The following is a 19,741-nucleotide window of genomic DNA, read 5'->3' as shown; positions in this document are numbered from 1 at the left end:
GTACCTGGGTGGCTCAGTCAGTTGAGTGTCAGACTCTTGAATTTGGCTCAGGTCATGATCTCACTCAGGGCTGTGAGATCATGCCGTATATTGAGTTCCATACTCAGTGCGGAGTCTGTGAGAGTCTCTGCCCCCTCCTATCCCCTCCTCTCTATTCTCTCTCTCTCTCTCGAAAAAAAATAAAATCTTATTAAAAAAAGTAGATTTACTTCAATTGAAATTTATCTTCCTTCCTACCACTAATAAAAAAGAATGATCACCTAGTCCATTCCTGAATACATAACTGTTTAGTAGAGAAAATATAAAATTACTTTAAAAGTAAATGACCTAGTTATGTTACCAACTTTATAAATTTTGAGCTTGAAAAACAACTTCATGATTGCATTATCATAAAAGGTTAATACTAACTTAACCAGTATTTTAATGCAGAAGGTATTAGGACACTTAACATTCTAAAGTCAAAGTTCTCAACAAAACTACAAACCAAATTTCAAATAGCCATCAATACTTTATCATCTCATCTGTATATAAAACCAATTCTTAAGATTTCAAACAATTACTGTATGTTCAACAATCCTTAATGTCAAGGGTTTTATCTGAGAGTTCTGACTGTAATGTAAAAATATTTCCTTTTAATTAGTTTCAAGCACAGAGGGCAAAACAAAACTTTGTTTTATCTGGAGGAAATGGTTAGGTTAGGTAGACTTGAATCTTTTCTAACCTAAATTAGAAACTCTTTAGTTCTTCCTTCCTTCCTTCATTTTTTTATAAAGTAAACTCCTACCCCCAACATGGAGCTTGAACTTACAACCTCAAGATCAAAGATCAAGAGTTGCATGTTCTATTGACTGAGCCAGGCAGGTACCCCACTTAATTCCTCCTTTAAATTATATTTAAAAAAAAAAAAAAAAAAAAAAAGTCTGCTTAAGGTAACATGTTTGTTATGGGATATTTGTGGAAATCAGTGTTAAAAATCATTGATAGGAGTGCCTAGGTAGCTCAGTCAGTTAAATGTCTGACTACTGAGTTTGGTCCAGGTCATAATCTCAGGATCTGGAGACTGAACCCAGCATCAGGCTCCCTACTCAGCAGGGAGTCTACCTATCTTCCTCTCCCTCTGCCTCTGCTCCTCCCTCTGCTCATGCTCTCTCACTATCTCTCTTTCTTAAGTAAATCTTTTTATAAAAAATCATAATCATACCAAAGTTGGCATCACTTCTAAGACTAAAGATAAATATTTAGATTTTTGTTACAATTCTGTCCAGTTTTTTATTTATTTTTATTTGCTACAATGGGTATTCTTGTAAAAAAGCTTTTGTACCCAATCCTGAAGATTTTCTTATTCTTAGAACTAGAATAGATAGGTGAAAGATTATTTTTTGAGGCCCTTGCTAAATATTTCTATATTATTATCAGTCATACCCTATGTGGATAATTTTCATTTATTTTAATCACTTTTGAGAGGTAAAAAATAGTACCCTGATGTTCTTTTAACATATGTCATTGATTTGACAATCATCAACAAAATGATTAAATAAATTATAGTACAGCCAAACTGGAATACAGTGCAGCTACAGTATTGCATAATGTATATTGGTATGCAGTGACAAAGAGGATGTTCAAGGCAGATTATAGTGTAAAAAAAATAAGCCATGAAATAAGCTTATGGTATACATTCTTTTTTGTGGGGGGAAAGAAAAGAAAAAGAGAAGGCTTAAACATAATCATACTTGATGCACACTTTTTTTAAACATGTATAAAAAAAGACCTGAAAGAACATACATTAAACTTGTATTTATAGTAGGATCAAAAGCAGGAGTCTGGGTAGAAGAGTGGGATAAAACATATAATTTGTTCCTTACTACTGCTTGAGTTTTAAAAAACTAGTATGTAAATAACATTTTTTAAGAAACAGCAACAATCTAGTCACATAATTATACCAGAGTTCCTCAGTCTTCCCGTGGTGCCACTGTCTAGCACTGTCATTATCACTCAAACCTATTTAACATTTTTTATTAGTTACTACTTTACATTTTCCTCTATTTGATATCATCCTAATTTTAACTAACTTTTTTTACTGCATCAAAACTACTTTACATTTTACTTTAATCATTTAAGATTTTAAAAAGCATAAGAAAATAAAATGGATCTTTGAGAGTCTTTCTTACTTATTTTTCTGTTTTTTTTAAATTTGAAATTTTCAAATAAAAATCTGAAAGGGGTGGGTAGAGATGTAAAAAAAGAAATTTCTAGCCTTCCACCAGCATTTATGTTTTTTTTTAAACAGAGGGGATACCTTTCCACCATCAGACTATTTCATTTTTCCTTTTATATACTTAAACATCCACTGCTACCTAGAATCCCAGAAGTTACCTGCAGTCAAGATATTTGGATGTCAATTATACTAGTGATGGTTATCAACTAAAGGAAAACCCATAAATCTTATTTATGTAAAAACTTACTCATTAAGGTTTTACAGGGAGTGGGAATGAGGCATGTTCTTAAAATGACATTAGATATGGTAATGTCTTTTTAAACAGCCAATCTAATAATCTGCCTTGTAGCACTGCAGATGTCTATTTGGATGGGTGGGAGTAACTGAACATAGAATACAAACCAGGAGTGATATTTAGTTCATTTCCTACAGCTAGACTCCAAACTTTCCCACGAACACTAGGGGGCAATCCCTGCCACCACAATTCTCGAACTCTTCTCGTACTACGCCTAGAATTAAAGGGGGAGAAAAAAAGGAGAGAGTTACTTTTTATACCAAAAACACTAGTTCCATGATGGTTTACCTAGTCTGTGGCCAACTGACTGAATGATTTTTGAAGAACATGGTTAAGTATACAATGCATTCTTTCTGTGGGGTCCATGTCTGTAGGCAACAGAAACCTAAACAGTACTCTAAAGAAGAACAACAGTAATTTAAAGGGAACTGCCTTCTACAAGTGCCACTTACTGGGTACAATGAGAGAATCAGAAACATGTGGACAATCACATAAGAAACAGGATAAAAGGAACATAAAAATCTGTTGTCAACTCAGTACCAAAAAGAAAACCACAAGGTATTTACTAAGGGTAAGAAGTCTTTGAGAGGCAGTGTAGTCTACTGAAAAGTGTAGGTTTTGGAGTCAGAGAGGCCTGAATTCAAATCTGGTTTAACTATTCATTAATTGTATTACCTTGGGCAAATTATTTAACCTTTCCGGCCTTGAGCTTCTTTATAAGATAAATGAAAATAAAGGCTGTAAGAATAAAATGTGATACTTATGTAAAGAGCTTAATGTGCTATCTGTCACACTGTACCAATATTCAACAAATTCCTTATGCATACCCTACACTAGGCTCTGCAGACTACATCTCCCTTCTACCTTCCAGTCAGTCTAGAAGGAAGATAAGCCATGTACAAAAATATTATCAGAAAATAAAAGGCAAAGTAAAGCAAGAACTACATTATTCTCAAATTATATTGGGACATTACAGAAGGGAAAGATCATTTATAGCATATTTATAATTATAAGAAAACATTAAAAATCATTTTAATACATAACATTTAATAAATGCATCTTACAATGAATATATATATTTAATGTTTTCTTTGCAAAAACCTGCTATGACATCAATAGTGCATCTTGTGACAAAAGATATGTCAGAATTAATATGGTAATTGAGGAAATTAACATTTCATGGATCAACTCCCATTTCAAATGGATATCTTCAAAGGATAAGTAAATTCTGATGGGCATAGAGGGTGGTCAGTAAGGGAGGTATTAGAGATTGAGAGATTTATAAAATTAAAGGCAAAGAAATAATTATTAAATTTTTCAGACACTGATTATCAGTATCATTTAGCCAAAGCATGAGATACATGTTGGAAGTAATAAAAATGAAGAATTAGAAACACGAGATCTTTGGAGACAGACTGGAATTCAGGAAAAGTCTGCTTACTTACATTATTTCCCAATTGGGCAGTATTTCATTGATCCAAATTACCATTGCACTTGCGATATTTTCTTCCTGTTTAAATCGTTCTTTCATTATTTTTTTCCTTTTATATGCGTCTTTAATTTCTGTTTTAAACAAGCAAAAATTATTTCAATACAAAAAAGCTAGATCATATGCTCTTCTCTCTCTACCTAAGTCTAAAAAAGAGGCATTAAAAATGACATTAGGGGGACGCCTGGGTGGCTCAGTTGGTTAAGCAGCTGCCTTTGGCTCAGGTCATGATCCCAGCGTCCTGGGATCGAGTCCCACATTGGGCTCCTTGCTCGGCAGGGAGCCTGCTTCTCCCTCTGTCTCTGCCTGCCATTCTGTCTGCCTGTGCTCGCTCTCGCTCCCTCTCTCTCTCTGACAAATAAATAAAATCTTAAAAAAAAAAAATGACATTAGGGGTGTCTGGGTGGCTCAGTTGGTTAAGCATCCAACTCTTGGCTTCTGCCCAAGTCATTATCGTAGGGTCATGAGATCAAGCCCTATAGCCGGCTCTGTGCTCAGCAGGGAGTTTGCTTGAAATGTGCTCTCAATCCCTCTCCTTCTGCCCCTCCTCCTGCTCATGCTCTCTAAAAATAAATAAATGAATCTTTCCAAAAATCGACATTAAATAACATTAAAAAATAATTTTGCCAATGGCATTATTATAGTTAAACCTTTCTACTATGATGTCTCACTTTAGTAATTAGACTGAAAATTTAAAAACTGTAACATACACACATACACAACACTCCTCTGAAAATCAGAAGTCACAATTCTGAAACAAATGATGCCTCAAAAAGAGAAGAGATAAATTACATATATATATTATTACATAATATATACTATAATTATACATAACAGAAAATCTGAAGTTACAATTTTAAAACAAGAAATGCCTCAAAAAGAGAATACGTACATAAAATAATTATACAGAATATATATGAGAAATTATAACCCTGTTTTATATTATGATATATAACATGTCATATTAATATATCTATTATATACCATAGATCATAATTATTAATGCATTAATAACAGTATATTATATGTAATGCTTTACATACGTTTATTTACAACATATGTAATTTTAGACCCAGTGGGGACTTCAGAGGTCAGCTAGCCAGAATGTTTACTAATTGTGCTTCACAAATTCCTCAGAAATCATTTTAAGCAGCAAGCAGGAGGCCAAGTAAGCAGCAGCTCTTTCTTTTATTTGCTGTATATTTTCAGATTCTATAGATGGTTTCTTTTTTTTTTCTTTTTTAAAGATCTATTTTATGAGAGAGCATGAGCAGGAGTTGGGGGAGAGGCAGAGGGAGAAGGAGAGAACCTCAAGCAGACTCCCCACTGAGCACAGAGCCCAAGGTTAAATCCCGTAGCTCCTGAGATCATGATACAAGCCAAAATCAAGAGTCAGAAGCTCAGCAAACTCAGGAACCCCTATATAAGGCTTCTTTGTAGAGAGTTCCACTGCTTTTAAAAAAAAAGTATTAATAATAATAATCAAAACCAAAAAAGGTGTTAGCCTTAATCTAGTCAACCTGACCCATGTACTTCAGACTTAAGGAAACTAACATTAGGTTTACCTACAGAGGCATATCCAGGTAGTATCAAAGAAGATTAAAGCTATTACCTTCTTTTTGGGGGGTTTCTTTTTTTTTTTTTTTAAAGATTTTATTAATTTATTTGACAGAGAGAGAGATCACAAGCAGGCAGAGAGGCAGGCAGAGAGAGAGAGAGAGGAGGAAGCAGGCCTCCCGTTGAGCAGAGAGCCCGATGCGGGGCTCGATCCCAGGACCCTGGGATCATGACCTGAGCCGAAGGCAGAGGGTTAACCCACTGAGCCACCCAGGCGCCCCTGGGGGGGGTTTCTTTTTAATTTAAATTCAATTTAATTAACATATAGTGTATTATTAGTTTCAGAGGCAGAGTTCAGTGATTCATCAGTTTTATATAATACCCAATGCTCATTTCAACCAGTGCCCTCCTTAATGCCCATTACCCAGTTACCCCATTTTCCTACCCTCCTCCCCTCCAGCAACCCTCAGTTTGTTTCCTGTGATTAAGAGTGTCTTATGGTTTGTCTCCCTGAATTCGTCTTGTTTTATACCTCCCATGTTTCTTTACTAACCAGAATCATGCCATATATATTGTTCTTTGATGTAAAGTTATTACCTTCTAATTTCCCAATTTAGTGTTATTTCTACCATATAATGTTGTTAGGATTATGTATTTATCAATAACTATCATAAACATTAATCAACTAGTAAAGTCAAAATTCAGAGTCAATTAAAATTTGTTGGGTATGGCAGGAATATTTCAAATTCTAGATAGTAAAATAAACCCAACCAAAGTTTAAATGATTAGGGCTTTTAGAAAGATATAATTGGCCTTATGAGTTTCTTATAATATTAAAAAAATTAACTTCATTTCTAAAATAGTGCCACAAAATAGAAATGTATACTATGATAGTATTCCACTAAAGTCAAAGAAAAAAAATTCATTGTTAAAAGACTTGTGCCTAAAAATATACATAGTTGTATAATATTTTTTTTTTTCCAAAGATTTTTATTTATTTGTTAGAGAGAGAGATACAGAGCGCAAGCACAGGCAGACAGAGTGGCAGGCTAGAGGCAGAGGGAGAAGCAGGCTCCCTGCCAAGCAAGGAGCCCGATGTGGGACTCGATCCCAGGACGCTGGGATCATGACCTGAGCCGAAGGCAGCCGCTTAACCAACTGAGCCACCCAGGCGTCCCAATATTTTCTGAAAATGTATGCTGAACTAACGGTGCTTAGTAAATAAATACTCTTAAATTATCCTTGCATTATACTTCTTGGTGGGAGAGACAGAATAAATAAATGTGTGTATTTATATACCAAAATACACATTTATGTGCCTGTCCAAATGACACAACTGGGATTCTAGAGAGACTCCATTAAGTTACAAAAGCAAATTCTAATTTCAAATCTCATTCTCAGTCATACAGAAAGTTAAAGTGTAAAGATTATTAAATTATATTAAAAGCTTAAAAACTGTAAAGGTGATCTTCATGAAATAAATTCATATCCTCTCCATTCATAAGTCAAAATAATAGTAGTCTAAGGTTTACCACTGCAATTTTAAGAATTCTCAGTCTGCTGCCTTTCTACTATTAGTTTTGTAAAAGAACTTGTAGAGAAAGTATGACCTTTTTTTTTAAAGGTTTTTATTTATTTGTCAGAGAGTGAGAGCACACATGTACAAGCAGGGGAAACAGCAGGCAGAGGGAGAAACAGGATCCCTGCTGAGCAAGGAGACTGATGAGAAACTCGATCTCAGGACCCTAGAATCATGAACTGAGCCGAAGACAGACACTTAGCAGATTGAGCCACCCAGGCATCAGATTAACAACAGATTTAGTTAGAAAAATAAGAAATTAGTATCATCTTAAAAACGGACTTAATCAGTTTCATCATCTACCCTCCTGTTGAAATTAACCAACGGGTTAGCTTCCTAATTGACATCAATAAATTAAATATACCAATTAGGCTTCAATTTTATACCTCGTTTTTTAGCCTCAGCCACCATCTCATCATATTCTTGTCGGTGACGTAAAGCTTCCTCCACAGATTTGGCAGGTAGATTTCTGGGGGAAAAAATGTTTTAAGTCGATTTTTAAAAAATGAACTTTTAAATGTCTAAACTTCTTTTTTATAGTCAAATATAAAGAATTTCTTTCTTAACCTTCTCATTTCACACCCTAAGACAGTACAAGGTTGAAAAGAACTCTGAATTTCAGAAAAGAATCAGAATCCTGATTGCTAATATTTAACATAAATGTTACTATTTATATGTCTGACAGATACATGTTTATATATTATTTAAATGTGTTAGATTTCAGCCAACACTTCTAGGTTATCTGTCAAACCCAGTTATTAGTTTTTTAGTCAATTTTTTTGAGGTATAATTTTCATACAATATAATGAATGAATAGATTTCAAGAATACAGTTTGACAAGTTTTAACAAATGTATATACCTGTGAAACCAACATATTAATCAAGATATAGGACAATTCCATAATTCTACAAAGTGTCATTATGACCTCTTTGCACTTAATACTTACCCACTTCTACTTTAGGCAATCACATCTCTGATTTCTATCTCTACACTTTAGTTGGTTGCCTTTTATTTATTTATTTTTTTTAAGATTTATTTATTTGGGAGAGAGAGAGAGAGAGGTGGGGGGCGGGGAGCAGAGGGACAGGGAGAGAAATCCTCAAGCAGACTCCCCATGAGTGTGAAGCCTGACACAGGGCTGGATCTCAGGACCCTGAGATCATGACCTGAGCCAAAACCAGGAGTCCACACCTAACTGACTGAGTCACCCTGGTATCCATAGTTAGTTAGTTGCCTTTTAAAGAATCTCATATAGGGGAAAAAAAAAAAAAGAATTTCATATAGATTCTTTTTTGTCTAGTTTCTTTTGCTGAGCATGCTTTTTAAATTCAGCCATGTTATTCTGCATACTAGTAATTCTTTTAATTAGTACTTAATTAGTATTTCTTTTAATTGGTAAGTAGTGTTCTATTTATCCACGTGGATGAACATTTAGATTGTTTCCAGTTTAGGGCCACTACAAATAAAGCTACTATAAATATCCACTTCAAGTCTTTGTGTGGGTATCTGCGTTCATTTCTCTTGGGTAAATATTTAGGAGTAGAATTCTTGGGTTTCATGATAAGTGCACGTATACTTTTATAAATTGCTTTCTACTTTCAGAGTGTTTTTTTTTTCTTAAAGTTTTTATTTATTTATTTGACAGAGAAAGAGAGATCACAAGAAGGCAGAGAGGGAGGCAGAGAGAAAGGGGGAAGCAGGCTCCCTGCTGAGCAGAGAGCCCAATGCGGGGCTGGATCCCAGGACCCTGAGATCATAACCTGAGCCAAAGGCAGAGTTTTAACCCACTGAGCCACCCAGGTGCCCCTACTTTCAGAGTGTTAAGATAACATTCTACCTACAAATTTGATTATCAGTTAATCACTTGCATATACTATATTTTGGCTTATAAAATTAATGGCTTCATATAGCAGGTGATTTAGATATCAACTGTGCAAAAGAAGTACATTTGAATATTACCACATATCCAAATATATCATAATAATGTCCAGTTTGGGAAGTCAGGTTTTTTAATTAAAAAAACATTTTTTCAAGTAGGCTCCACACCCAGTATGGAGCTTGAACTCATGACCCTGAGATCCAGAGTCTCATGCTTTATGGCTGAGACTGTCAGGTGACCCTCAGGGTTTTGAATTTATTTTCAACAGGCCAGGATGGGCAAAGATATGTGACAAACTTTAAAAACATCTATTTTACCTCTTCTTCCCAAATTAGTTCCTCAGCTATGTTATAACGGGGAGGAATGACAGTTAAAACTTCTTTAGGCCATAATGGAGTAAGAGGAACCCAGGCTTACCCTCTTGCCTTAATTAGAAAAATGAACAGAATATACTAACCATTAGTTTCTAGACACTGGACAATAGACAGCACAGTGATCCTTAATAGAAAGGAAACCAACAATGTAACCCTACAAATGCCTAAGCACACAGCCTGCCATTTCTAGGTCTCAGTGCTGGAGGTACCCAGAGTCCATCAATCTTGCTGAGGTGAGGAAACAAGAGTTTGGAGTTGAGGCGTCCACAGCCAGACTTTGCAGATCAGAGTACAGAGTGAGGGGAGCTACGGAGGGGTCATCTCAAATTTCTGGCTGAATATTATTTATGCACATGGGTGATTAAATTATGGTAGCCAAGGAAAGAAATACCAAAAAGGAATAGGTAGAACATTCTTCTTTTTTTTTTTTTTAAAGATTTTATTTATTTATTTGATAGATAGACAGAGATTGCAGTAGTCAGAGAGGCAGGCAGGGAGAGAGGAGGAAGCAGGCTCCCCGCTGAGCAGAGAGCCCGATTTGGGGCTTGATCCCAGGACCCTGAGACCATGACTGAGCCGAAGGCAGAGGTTTTAACCCACTGAGTCACTCAGGCCCATCTCGGTAGAACATTCTGAAAGATGGCACTGGGCCAGTCAGAGTGGAAAGACCTCCTAATAGACCAGGTAGCAGGTGGAATTATTAGGCTACAGCTTCATTAGTAAGGATACTAGTTCTAAACTAAAGCTCTTCTAGAATCACTCTAACAATGCTTAGAGTAAAAGGGGCAAGCCAATTCCAAAGAACTTTGTATGAGACTGAAGCCAAACAATATTTAAAGAAATACGAAAAGGCCAGCTATGTATGCTATGTAAACTCACAAAATCTAGTGTCCAATAAAAGTTACTAAGGAAGCAAAGAAGCAGAAAAATACAATTTATACTGAGGAAAAAACTAATAGAGATAGTGCAGAAATAACAGATAACAGGATTATTTATTCAAGGATAATACAAATGCTGTTGTAAATACATTCAAAAAGGTAGAAGACAGCAGGAACATGATAAAAACTCAAGATCCAAATCAAACATCTATAGATGAAAAGTGCAATTCTTAAACTGAAAAACACAAAAAATGGGCCTGACAGCAGATTATAAACTGCAGGAAAAAAAAAAATAAGTGAGCTTTAAGATATAATAAAAATCTTGACAAAATGAAATAAAAAGAAAAAAAAATCCTCTTGAAACAGCAACATATGCTTTAATTGACTCAGAAGAAAGGGGAGAGGTGGCAGACAAAAAATAGTTGAATAAAGGCAACAATTTTTCCAAAGTTGATATAAAATTATAAATGCAGGCACATTAGAGTTCAATGAACCCCAAACAAAAGGAACATGAGGAAAACCATACCAAAGCACATCATCAAATTCATGAAAATCAGAGATAAAGAAAAATCTTAAAAGCACTTAGAGAGTAAAAGAATTCAGACAGCAGACCAGCGCTACAAAAAGTGTTAAAAGAACAGTTAGTAGGGTGCCTGGGTGGCTCAGTTGGTTAAGCATCTTCCTTCAGCTCAGGTCATGGTCCTGGGATGGAGCCCCACTTGTGGTTCCCTGCTCAGCAGTAAGTCTGCTTCTCTCTTTCCCTCTGCCCCTCCTCCCTGCCCATGCTCTTTCACCGGGTGCACTCTCTAATAAATAAATAAAATCTTAAAAAAAAAAAAAAAGGCCATTCAGTAGAAGGGAAAAATAGCAGATGGAAATCTAGTTACTCAAATCCTTAGAAAATAAAAAGGTTTAAAGAAAAAAAACTGTATGGTGGGATGTAATGGTTAGTTTTGTGTATCCAACTTTTTCTCTCACTCTCCCCTCACTCTCTCTCTCTTTCTAAGCCTGATTGCCTGCCTCTGAGATGGGACATGGGTCTTCTGCCTTTTGTCTTTGACTGGAAATCACACTATCAGCATTCCTAGTTCATAGGCTTGGGACTTGACCTGGATATGGAACAGCAGGTCTCTTGGGTCTCCAGCTTGCTGATTACACATCTTCAGACTTCTCAGTGTCCAAATTCATGACAGCCACTTCCTTATAATAAATCTCTTACATATAGAATATATAAAAAGAAGAACCTTAATACATAGCATTTCCACTTCTCTAAAGAACACTAAGACACAGGGTTTATAACATGTAAAGTGGAAGTGTATTTCTGTAATGTTCTTATATATGTGAAATGGTACAATATCATTTGAAGGTAGTCCATGAAGGGTCAAAATGTATTACAGAGAAAGTACTGATAAAATATTTAAAATATAGGCAATTCACCAATAATAAATGAAATTAAAAGACAACAAAATATTTTATCCAAAAGAAGGCCAAAAATAAAAAAGTAGAACTTTGACTGCCATCCTATAAAAAAGATGAATTTCTCCAACTCCTTAGCATTAAACACAGAATTGTTTCTAATAAGATTTAAACAAAAGTGTGGAATCTCTTAGAAGACTTCCTAAAAGGAGAGTTGACTCAACTGCAAGAGACCTTTTGTTCTATCAGGTTTGTCCCAAATGCAAGTGCAAGGTCAGCAAGAGAGTAAAGTCAGCTCCTGAAGATGGTGCAACAGAAAGATATGAACTTGGGTTCTTGATCCACAGAGACACCATACTAGCTCTGAATGGCCCAACTCTGGGCCATGTATATATGAGGGAATAAATCCTTGTATGTTTAAGCCACTATTTGGGAAGACTCTTATTTGTAGTTGAATGTAATTGCTGAGTATTCTACCAGTTAAACAATAATAATGCTCTAAAGGGCAAGGACCATCACAAATCTCACCTATCTGACTCTGATGTTTAGCCCTCACACTAAATTAACATTACGATCCCTAGTACTGTTTACCCTTAAATCTTACAAACTGATGTTGTCCAAAGCTGCTTACTACCCAGATCCTAACCAATCATTAACGCCAATCCCAGCCTTAAGTTTCTCTCATTTCCTTTTGCAAACTATCTTGCCTGTGTCTCTGGATATAGTTTGGTACCACAAAGGAACAGGTTTAATGGTTTTTAAATTTCAGATGCTATTACTATATAAAGAAAGGAGAAACCTTATTTATTGCAAGAAAATGAGACCACAGAAAAAAGAGAAAGATACACACACACACACACACATATAGTTTTTTTTTACATTTTATTTTATTTATTTGACAGAGAGAGATCACAAGTAGGCAGAGAGAGAGGAGGAAGCAGGCTTCCTGCCGAGTAGAGAGAGCCCGATGCAGGGCTCGATCCCAGGACTCTTGAGATCAGGGTCTGAGCCGAAGGCAGAGGCTTTAACCCACTAAGCCACTCAGGTGGCCCTATAAATCTAGTTTTCAAGTAAACAGTGATCTGGACTCAGTAATACTGTTTTCTCTTTTACTTCCTCCAGCTTAAGAGAGGAAGTATTTTTTTTGCATCTATTAATCTTTTGAACTCATATTCCCTTCTTTTGCTTTTTTAGTCCTTCTAACAACCTTGTAATAAATTCATCTATTAAAGTCTCTTTGTTTGAAATCACTATGTTGCTGTCAGTTCTTCCTGACTGGACTCTGAACCTTTAAGATACAGAAAACTATTTGATTGATAGCTATACTTCATCTACCTTTAGAAATTTGTATTTTACCAACAGAGAAACAGCTTAATTAAAATTTTATTTCTAGTTTTTGAACCATAAATCTACTCTTTTTAAGATTTTATTTATTTGACAGAGAGAGAGCAAAAGCAGCGGGAGAAGCAGAGGGAGAAGGAGAAGCAGACTTCCCACTGACCTGGGAGGGCTCAATCCCAGGACCCTGGGGGTCATGACTTGAGCTGAAGGCAGACGCTTAACCAACTAAGCCACCCAGGTGCCTGATTATAAATGTACTCTTAAGATACCTCACCAATTGATGCAACATGGGGCTTAAGTGGGTAGGAGAAGAATAAATGAAACAAGATGGGATTGGGAGGGAGACAAACCATAAGTGACTCTTAATCTCACAAAAGAAACTGAGGGTTGCTGGGGGGAGGGGGTTTGGGAGAAGGGGGTGGGATTATGGACATTGGGGAGGGTATGTGCTTTGGTGAGTTCTGTGAAGTGTGTAAACCTGGTGATTCACAGACCTGTACCCCTGGGGATAAAAATATATGTTTATAAAAAAAAAGAAAGAAAGAAAAAAAAAGATACCTCACCATTTACTATTATTTTTCACCAAAGGGGCCTGATCATTCCCCTCAATTAGAATGCTGCCTGTTTCTCCTGGTGTGAATCCTAATGCTTTTTGCACTTTCATTCTTTCTTGTTTTTTTTTTCCCCACAAGTCTCAGCAAAAGACTATAGTCTAAACTTAAAAGCACAATCTGAAGGATCTGTTCTTCTATTTATTAAGAAAGCAGAGTTTATAGATCTAAATAGATCTCTTCTCTACACAACCTCAGTCTCTCCACATGGTCTAGACCAGTACTAAAGAAATGCTAGAAATGCTCTTTTGTGCTGTTCAGAATGCAGCAGCCACTAGCCACATGTCATTACTGGGCATCTGAAATGTGTTCTAGTGTGCCCGAGGGAATGAATTTTATAATTTCTTTCATTTTAATTCATTAAATTTCAATTTAGATAGCTATATGTGGCTAGTTGTTACCATAATGGTGATAAAATGGTCTAGACTCTAGAAAAAGAAGGAGCAGTAACTTGCTATCCAGGTCATTTACATAAGAAAGCAGAACTAAACTCTGAATAACCACAAAGATCAGAGATTTTTAAAGTAACACAGAGGTACGTCTCAAAACCATAGTTATAAAGGCCTAATTAATGAGAGAGTACAGTCTCTACATCCATGTTACTGTTTCCCTGACAACTCACACCTTGATTTTTCCAGACAGTTCCCCAAACTATGTTTACCTAGTCCTAAAAGAAGATTTTGAGAAGAGGTTAGCAGAGAGATTTATATCAGTTTTAAGTACTCCAGTCCTAGCATGAAATGATTTACAGGAAGGAGTTAAACATTGTTCAGGAAACAGAACTTTTCAGATAGTCATATGTCAGGTTTTTCTTCTCTTTTCTTTCTTTCTTTTTTTTTTTTTTTAAAGATTTTACTTATTTGACAGAGTCATAGTGAGAAAGTGAACACAAGCAGGAGGAATGTGAGAGGGAGAAGCAGGCTTCCCACTAAGCAGGGAGCCTGATGCGGGGCTCAATTCCAAGACCCTGGGATCATGAACTGGAGCCGAAGGCAGACACTTAATGACTGAGCCACCCAGGAGCCCCTAGGTCAGGTTCTTCAATTGTGATTTCATTTTTTTTTTGAGAGCGAATATATATACTCTAAACCAAAATAGTACATAAATAATCATTGGCTTATTAATTATTGTTTTGGTATCCTCTTCTTCAAATCATTATAAATGCAAAAACCTTCGGACATCATACATATTCAATAATTATGCTTCAAAGGTGAATTGTCCATTTGGTAAACATCCTACCAATCTTTGACATTTTGAGGAAGACCAGAGTCTTCGGTACCCTAACTTTTACGTAACTCTAGGTTAGAGTAAATGAGTAAAGCATAAAAATAAATATATATACACTAGTTTTCATGTTTTTTTCTTCAAAAAAATCCCTAATTTTGCAGTCATTTGCCTGGAGAAGTATATTAAAAAATACGATTCTATAATCTTGAAAATCAAAGACTGAGTGAATATAATCAAGAAATACTAAGCACCTCACTCAGTACTCTTACTCTACAAAAAAGATACAGATTACTCCTATCTCTTACAAAAATGTCAATTAGTTATTAAAAAAAATTTTATTTGAGAGAGGATGAATGAGAGAGAGAGAACATGAATGACAAAGAGTGAACATGAGCAAGGGGAGGGAGAGAGAGAGAGAGAGAGGGAGAAGCAGATTCTCCCCTGGGCAGGAAGCCTGACATGCACTCCATTCCAGGGCTCTGGGATCATGACCTGAGCCAAATACAGACCACCAAATACAGCCACCCAGGTGCCCCAAAATGTCAATCAGTTATGTGGTCAAGAGAAGAAACTATTAATGAATACTTAAGATAGCATATCATGCTTAAATACATGATATGAACATTTGCTGATTTTCAAAGGTATCACATAAAAGCCTATGCTTTACTTTTTTTGTCAGTCTTCACTTGTATCTTAAGATTTCTCCATTATGTTTGGTATTGTAGATACAGTAATTCAGCAAGGAGGCCAGAATAGAAAGAAGAGACAGCTCTATCCACCGGCGGGTTTAAAAAAGTCCTCTAAGTAACAGTGATTCAAAACATAGAAGAGTTGAGGTGCCTGGGTGGCTCAATTGTTAAGTGTCTGCCTTCGGCTCAGGTCGTGATGCTGGAGTCCTGGGAATGAGCCCCGCATCGGGCTCCCTGCTCAGCGGGAAGCCTACTTCTCCCTCTGCCACCCCCCCTGCTTGTGTTCCCTCTCTGTCAAATAAATAAATAAAATCATTAAAAAAAAAAACAAAACATAGAAGAATCAGCTCATATGGATGCTCTTACCCTCCTGTCCAAGGCTGGCTTGATTTCGAGGTGAACTGGGATAGCAATAGGCAGAGAGAAAATTAACCAAAGGATGAAATTACAGAAATTCCTACATTTGATATCTTCTGAGATTTCAGATGATTAAACGCTAATGTTGCTTCCAATGTAAAGCAGTTCCAACAATAAAAACTTATGCAGTCAATGATTCTAAATGTTTCTGCAAAATTACAGAGGCTAAGAAAGGAAAAGTAGCACCAATTCACAAACCCCCTTTGCAAGGGGAAATTCTTCTCCTTCCACTCTCACTGTGACTGATGAAACACAAAATTTCCAACATCAAGTTCACACTGAGGCAAAAACTTCTGCCCCCTTCTCTACCTCCACCCAGATGCTATCTCATAGATGGAGCAGTGGTGGTAATAGAACGTGGCTGCATCCAGAAACAGAACAACACTACAGATTATATAAATCTCAGCTCCAATTTCTCAGCCTGTGAAAGGAAGGATGTGAACTGGCCCAGAGCTGCTGGAGAGTATTCTGAGGGAGATAAAGAATAAAGTGTCATTTATTTATTTTAAAAGTCTGTTTATTTTAGAGAGACCGTAGATGGAGGGAGGGACAGAGGAAGAGGGGAGAGAATCTCAAGCAGACCAGGCTGAGTGTGGAGCCCAAAGTGGGGCTCAATCTCATGATCCCGAAGATCAGAACCTGAGCTAAAATCAAGAGTCAAAAGCTTAACCAACTGAGCAACTCAGGCACCCTGGAGTGCCATTTAATATATAAGTTGCATCCCTGCATTCTCATCTGGTTTTATCGTTAATGAAGTCAAAATTTTCATTCTCATTGGTTCTTTAGATCTATTTTTAAATTGTTGAAGTAGAAGAGGGATCGATGATCAGGTAGTCCCATGTACTAAAGCTTTTGTTTGTTGGCTTTAGTTATATAAATGGTAAATTATATAAATCACTTCCCCAAAAAAGACCCCTCCAATTTTGAAAGGTGAATAAAATTTTTAATTAAATTGCAGCATCTCAGAACTGGGGGGAACAGTTGCTATCAAGTTGAATCTGTTTGCTACAGATGAACAAAATCACACAGAAACAGCAAAGAAGCTGTAATATTTATTATAATTCCTATATTAATTTCCAGATAGTAGTGTGGAAAAGAAAATCATTCTTTCCATTGTTTTATATACTTCTGGTACACTGAGATCTTATTTACTATGTCTAGAGTACTATTTCAAGTTCCAATATTAATGAACTGCTTATATGCATTACAAGAAATATCTAAGAGAAGCAAGAATCACTAAAGGTTGAAGTCAAAGACTTGACTGGATGGCAAAGATAAAGCCTAGTCCTTAAAGGATTAGGAGGTGAGAAGAGGAAATAAGTGCATCCCAAGTGAGGGCAGTAAATGAGCAAAGGTACAAAGGCGGGACTTAAATAGGTTCAGTTATAAAATAAAATATGGCATAAAGAAAAATATGTCCCAAATACTGTTTAGAACAGAACCTTTTGCATAAAATTTTTATGAACTCCTGGGAAGAAATGAACAGTCCTGATAAAAAGCTTAACCCATTTCGGATAAATTTCAACAAACTTAAGAAAACTCTTCTGGGAACTTCATTATCTACCTGCTCAGCCGACTGTCTGCCAGAGTCTGAAGGTCTTTAACCAGGCATTCTTTTCTGGCTTATCGAAGCACTCTGAATTGACCTGGTTTATTCCCCTCCCTGGCAATAAGACTTAAATAAAACTGACATGTTCTCATAGCTAAATTTCTGAGAATCTTTTTTTTTTTTTTTAACCAATGGAAAAATGAATATGAACATATTTACCAAGTCCTTTAAAAGGAGTGTCATGATCACTTTAGTGTGAAGGAATGCAACAATTATAAAATATATATATATATATACTTATGTGCAACCTTTCTTCTCTCACAACGTCTAAAAAATATTCAATTCAACCTCTGCCTGTTTGGCTCTAGATTCTTTTATTATGTTCCTCTTGATAACGGGTGGAAAAAGCTGCAGATGAGGAAAATGACAAAACAGGTTAGGAATTTTTACTCTGGAAGGAAAGAGAAGTCTAGAAGACGAAAAAGAATAGATCCAGAGAGCCCAAGAGGAGGAAAAGGAGTTAAGAAGCAAGGGGTCTTTAGGGAAGGTGTCTTTTGTTTAATAACAAACCAAAGACAGTATTTTGAAGAACACCAGCTTTCTGGAAGGCTGAGATGGGAAGGACAGGGAAAGCAAAGGGAAAAAATTAAAATGTTTTACTGGGTATCAAGAATATATTCCTGGAGTGGGGTGCCTGGGTGGCTCAGTGGGTTAAGCCGCTGCCTTCGGCTCAGGTCATGATCTCAGGATCCTGGGATCAAGTCCCGCATCGGGATCTCTGCTTGACAGGGAGCCTGCTTCCCTCTCTCTCTCTCTGCCTGTTTTTCCGTCTACTTGTGATTTCTTTCTGTCAAATAAATAAATAAAATCTTAAAAAAAAAAAAAAAAAAAAAACTTCGAAAAAAAAAAGAATATATTCCTGGAGTACCAGGGGGCTCAGCTGGTTAACCATCTGCCTTCGGCTCAAGTCATGATTCCAGAGTCCTGGGATCAAGCCCCATGTGGGGCTCCCTGCTCAGTTGGAAGTCTGCTTCTCCCTCTTCCTCTGCTCTTCCCTCCCCCACTCATACTCTCTCTCTCAAATAAAATCTTTAAAAAAAAAAAAAAAAAGAGGGGCGCCTGGGTAATTCAGTTGGTTAAGCAATTGCCTTCAGCTCAGGTCACGATCCTGGAGTCCTAGGATCGAGTCCCACGTCAGGCTTCCTGCTCAACAGGGAGTTTGCTTCTCCCTCTGACCTCTCCTCTCTCATGCGCGTGCTCTCTCTCTCTCAAATAAATAAATAAAATCTTTTAAAAAAAAAAGAATATATTCTTTATAAGAGTAAACCAACTAGCTGACATTCCGTAGTTATTATCTCAAGTTACAATTTCAAAATCTGTACAAAAGGCAAGGACAAATACATCTTAAGTATACATTAAATGTCAAGAAAGGAAAAATAATTGCCTCATCTTGTTAAATTAAGGCAGGAAGGGTTGAAATAAGAATAGATATGAAAAAAGCAAAGATTTTATGTATCATACATTGGCTCAGAGATACTTCAAGAAAATATGTATAAAGTCTGGACATCAATAATATATTCTTTCCTATTAGTTTTAGGATACATGACTAAGATTTTTAAAATTAAAAAAAAAGCCATTTCTATATTAATTTCTCAATATATTTAAATTGAAATTTAAACTGAAGTTTAAATTAAATTGAGGTTTAAAATATAAACAATGTACCTGATGACAACCAGAATACTTACGATGGTCGATCCTCAAGAATCAGGGCAGTGGTAGAAAGTGGCTCAAATTCAAAATTCTTACGTCTTGAAGACTGAGGCGGTGGTTTACAGGTCCTCCCAGTTCGTGCTTCATATTCCTAGAACAGTTAAAAACACTTTATGTAGAATCTTTTTCAATCTTCAGTTTGTATTATTAAATTTGTATCATTAAGGATATTACACTATAATAAAAGATACAAGTCATACATTAATTTGGTAAAACTATGAGGCAGACAGAAAAAGAAGTCACTTTTTTTCCCTGAAGCAGTCTAAATCATGAATTTATATTATATATAAAGTAGAAAAATATGTTAAGAGAACAGAAAGATACAAATGCACTACATTAATGAGTCAAGGTTTTAGGAAGTTGCCCTCTATGGTATCAGCTGTCCTAGTCCAGCTTTGAATCTACGAGCAGATAAACCTACTTTCTAACCCTTCAGTCAGATCAATAATGAAAA

At 36.1% G+C, this 19,741-nt stretch overlaps 1 protein-coding gene across 3 annotated transcripts in view; it reads right to left on the bottom strand.

The window, feature by feature from the left end:
- The window catches only part of TBC1D12 (TBC1 domain family member 12), a 101,857-nt gene that overhangs the window by 16,978 nt on the left and 65,138 nt on the right, over positions 1–19,741 (bottom strand). For all 3 annotated transcript variants that reach the window (XM_059398163.1, XM_059398164.1, XM_059398165.1), the window contains 4 exons: positions 19,263–19,378; positions 7,522–7,604; positions 3,956–4,073; positions 2,618–2,724 (listed from right to left, as the gene is read on the bottom strand). In XM_059398163.1, coding sequence (XP_059254146.1) covers positions 2,618–2,724; positions 3,956–4,073; positions 7,522–7,604; positions 19,263–19,378 — 424 coding nt within the window. The remainder of the gene's footprint in view (positions 1–2,617; positions 2,725–3,955; positions 4,074–7,521; positions 7,605–19,262; positions 19,379–19,741) is intronic.

Source organism: Mustela nigripes, chromosome 4 (genome assembly GCF_022355385.1).
Source record: "Mustela nigripes isolate SB6536 chromosome 4, MUSNIG.SB6536, whole genome shotgun sequence".
NCBI lineage: Eukaryota > Metazoa > Chordata > Mammalia > Carnivora > Mustelidae > Mustela > Mustela nigripes.
The sequence above is the reverse complement of the archived record's forward strand: the minus strand, read 5'-3'. Positions and strand labels throughout refer to the sequence as shown.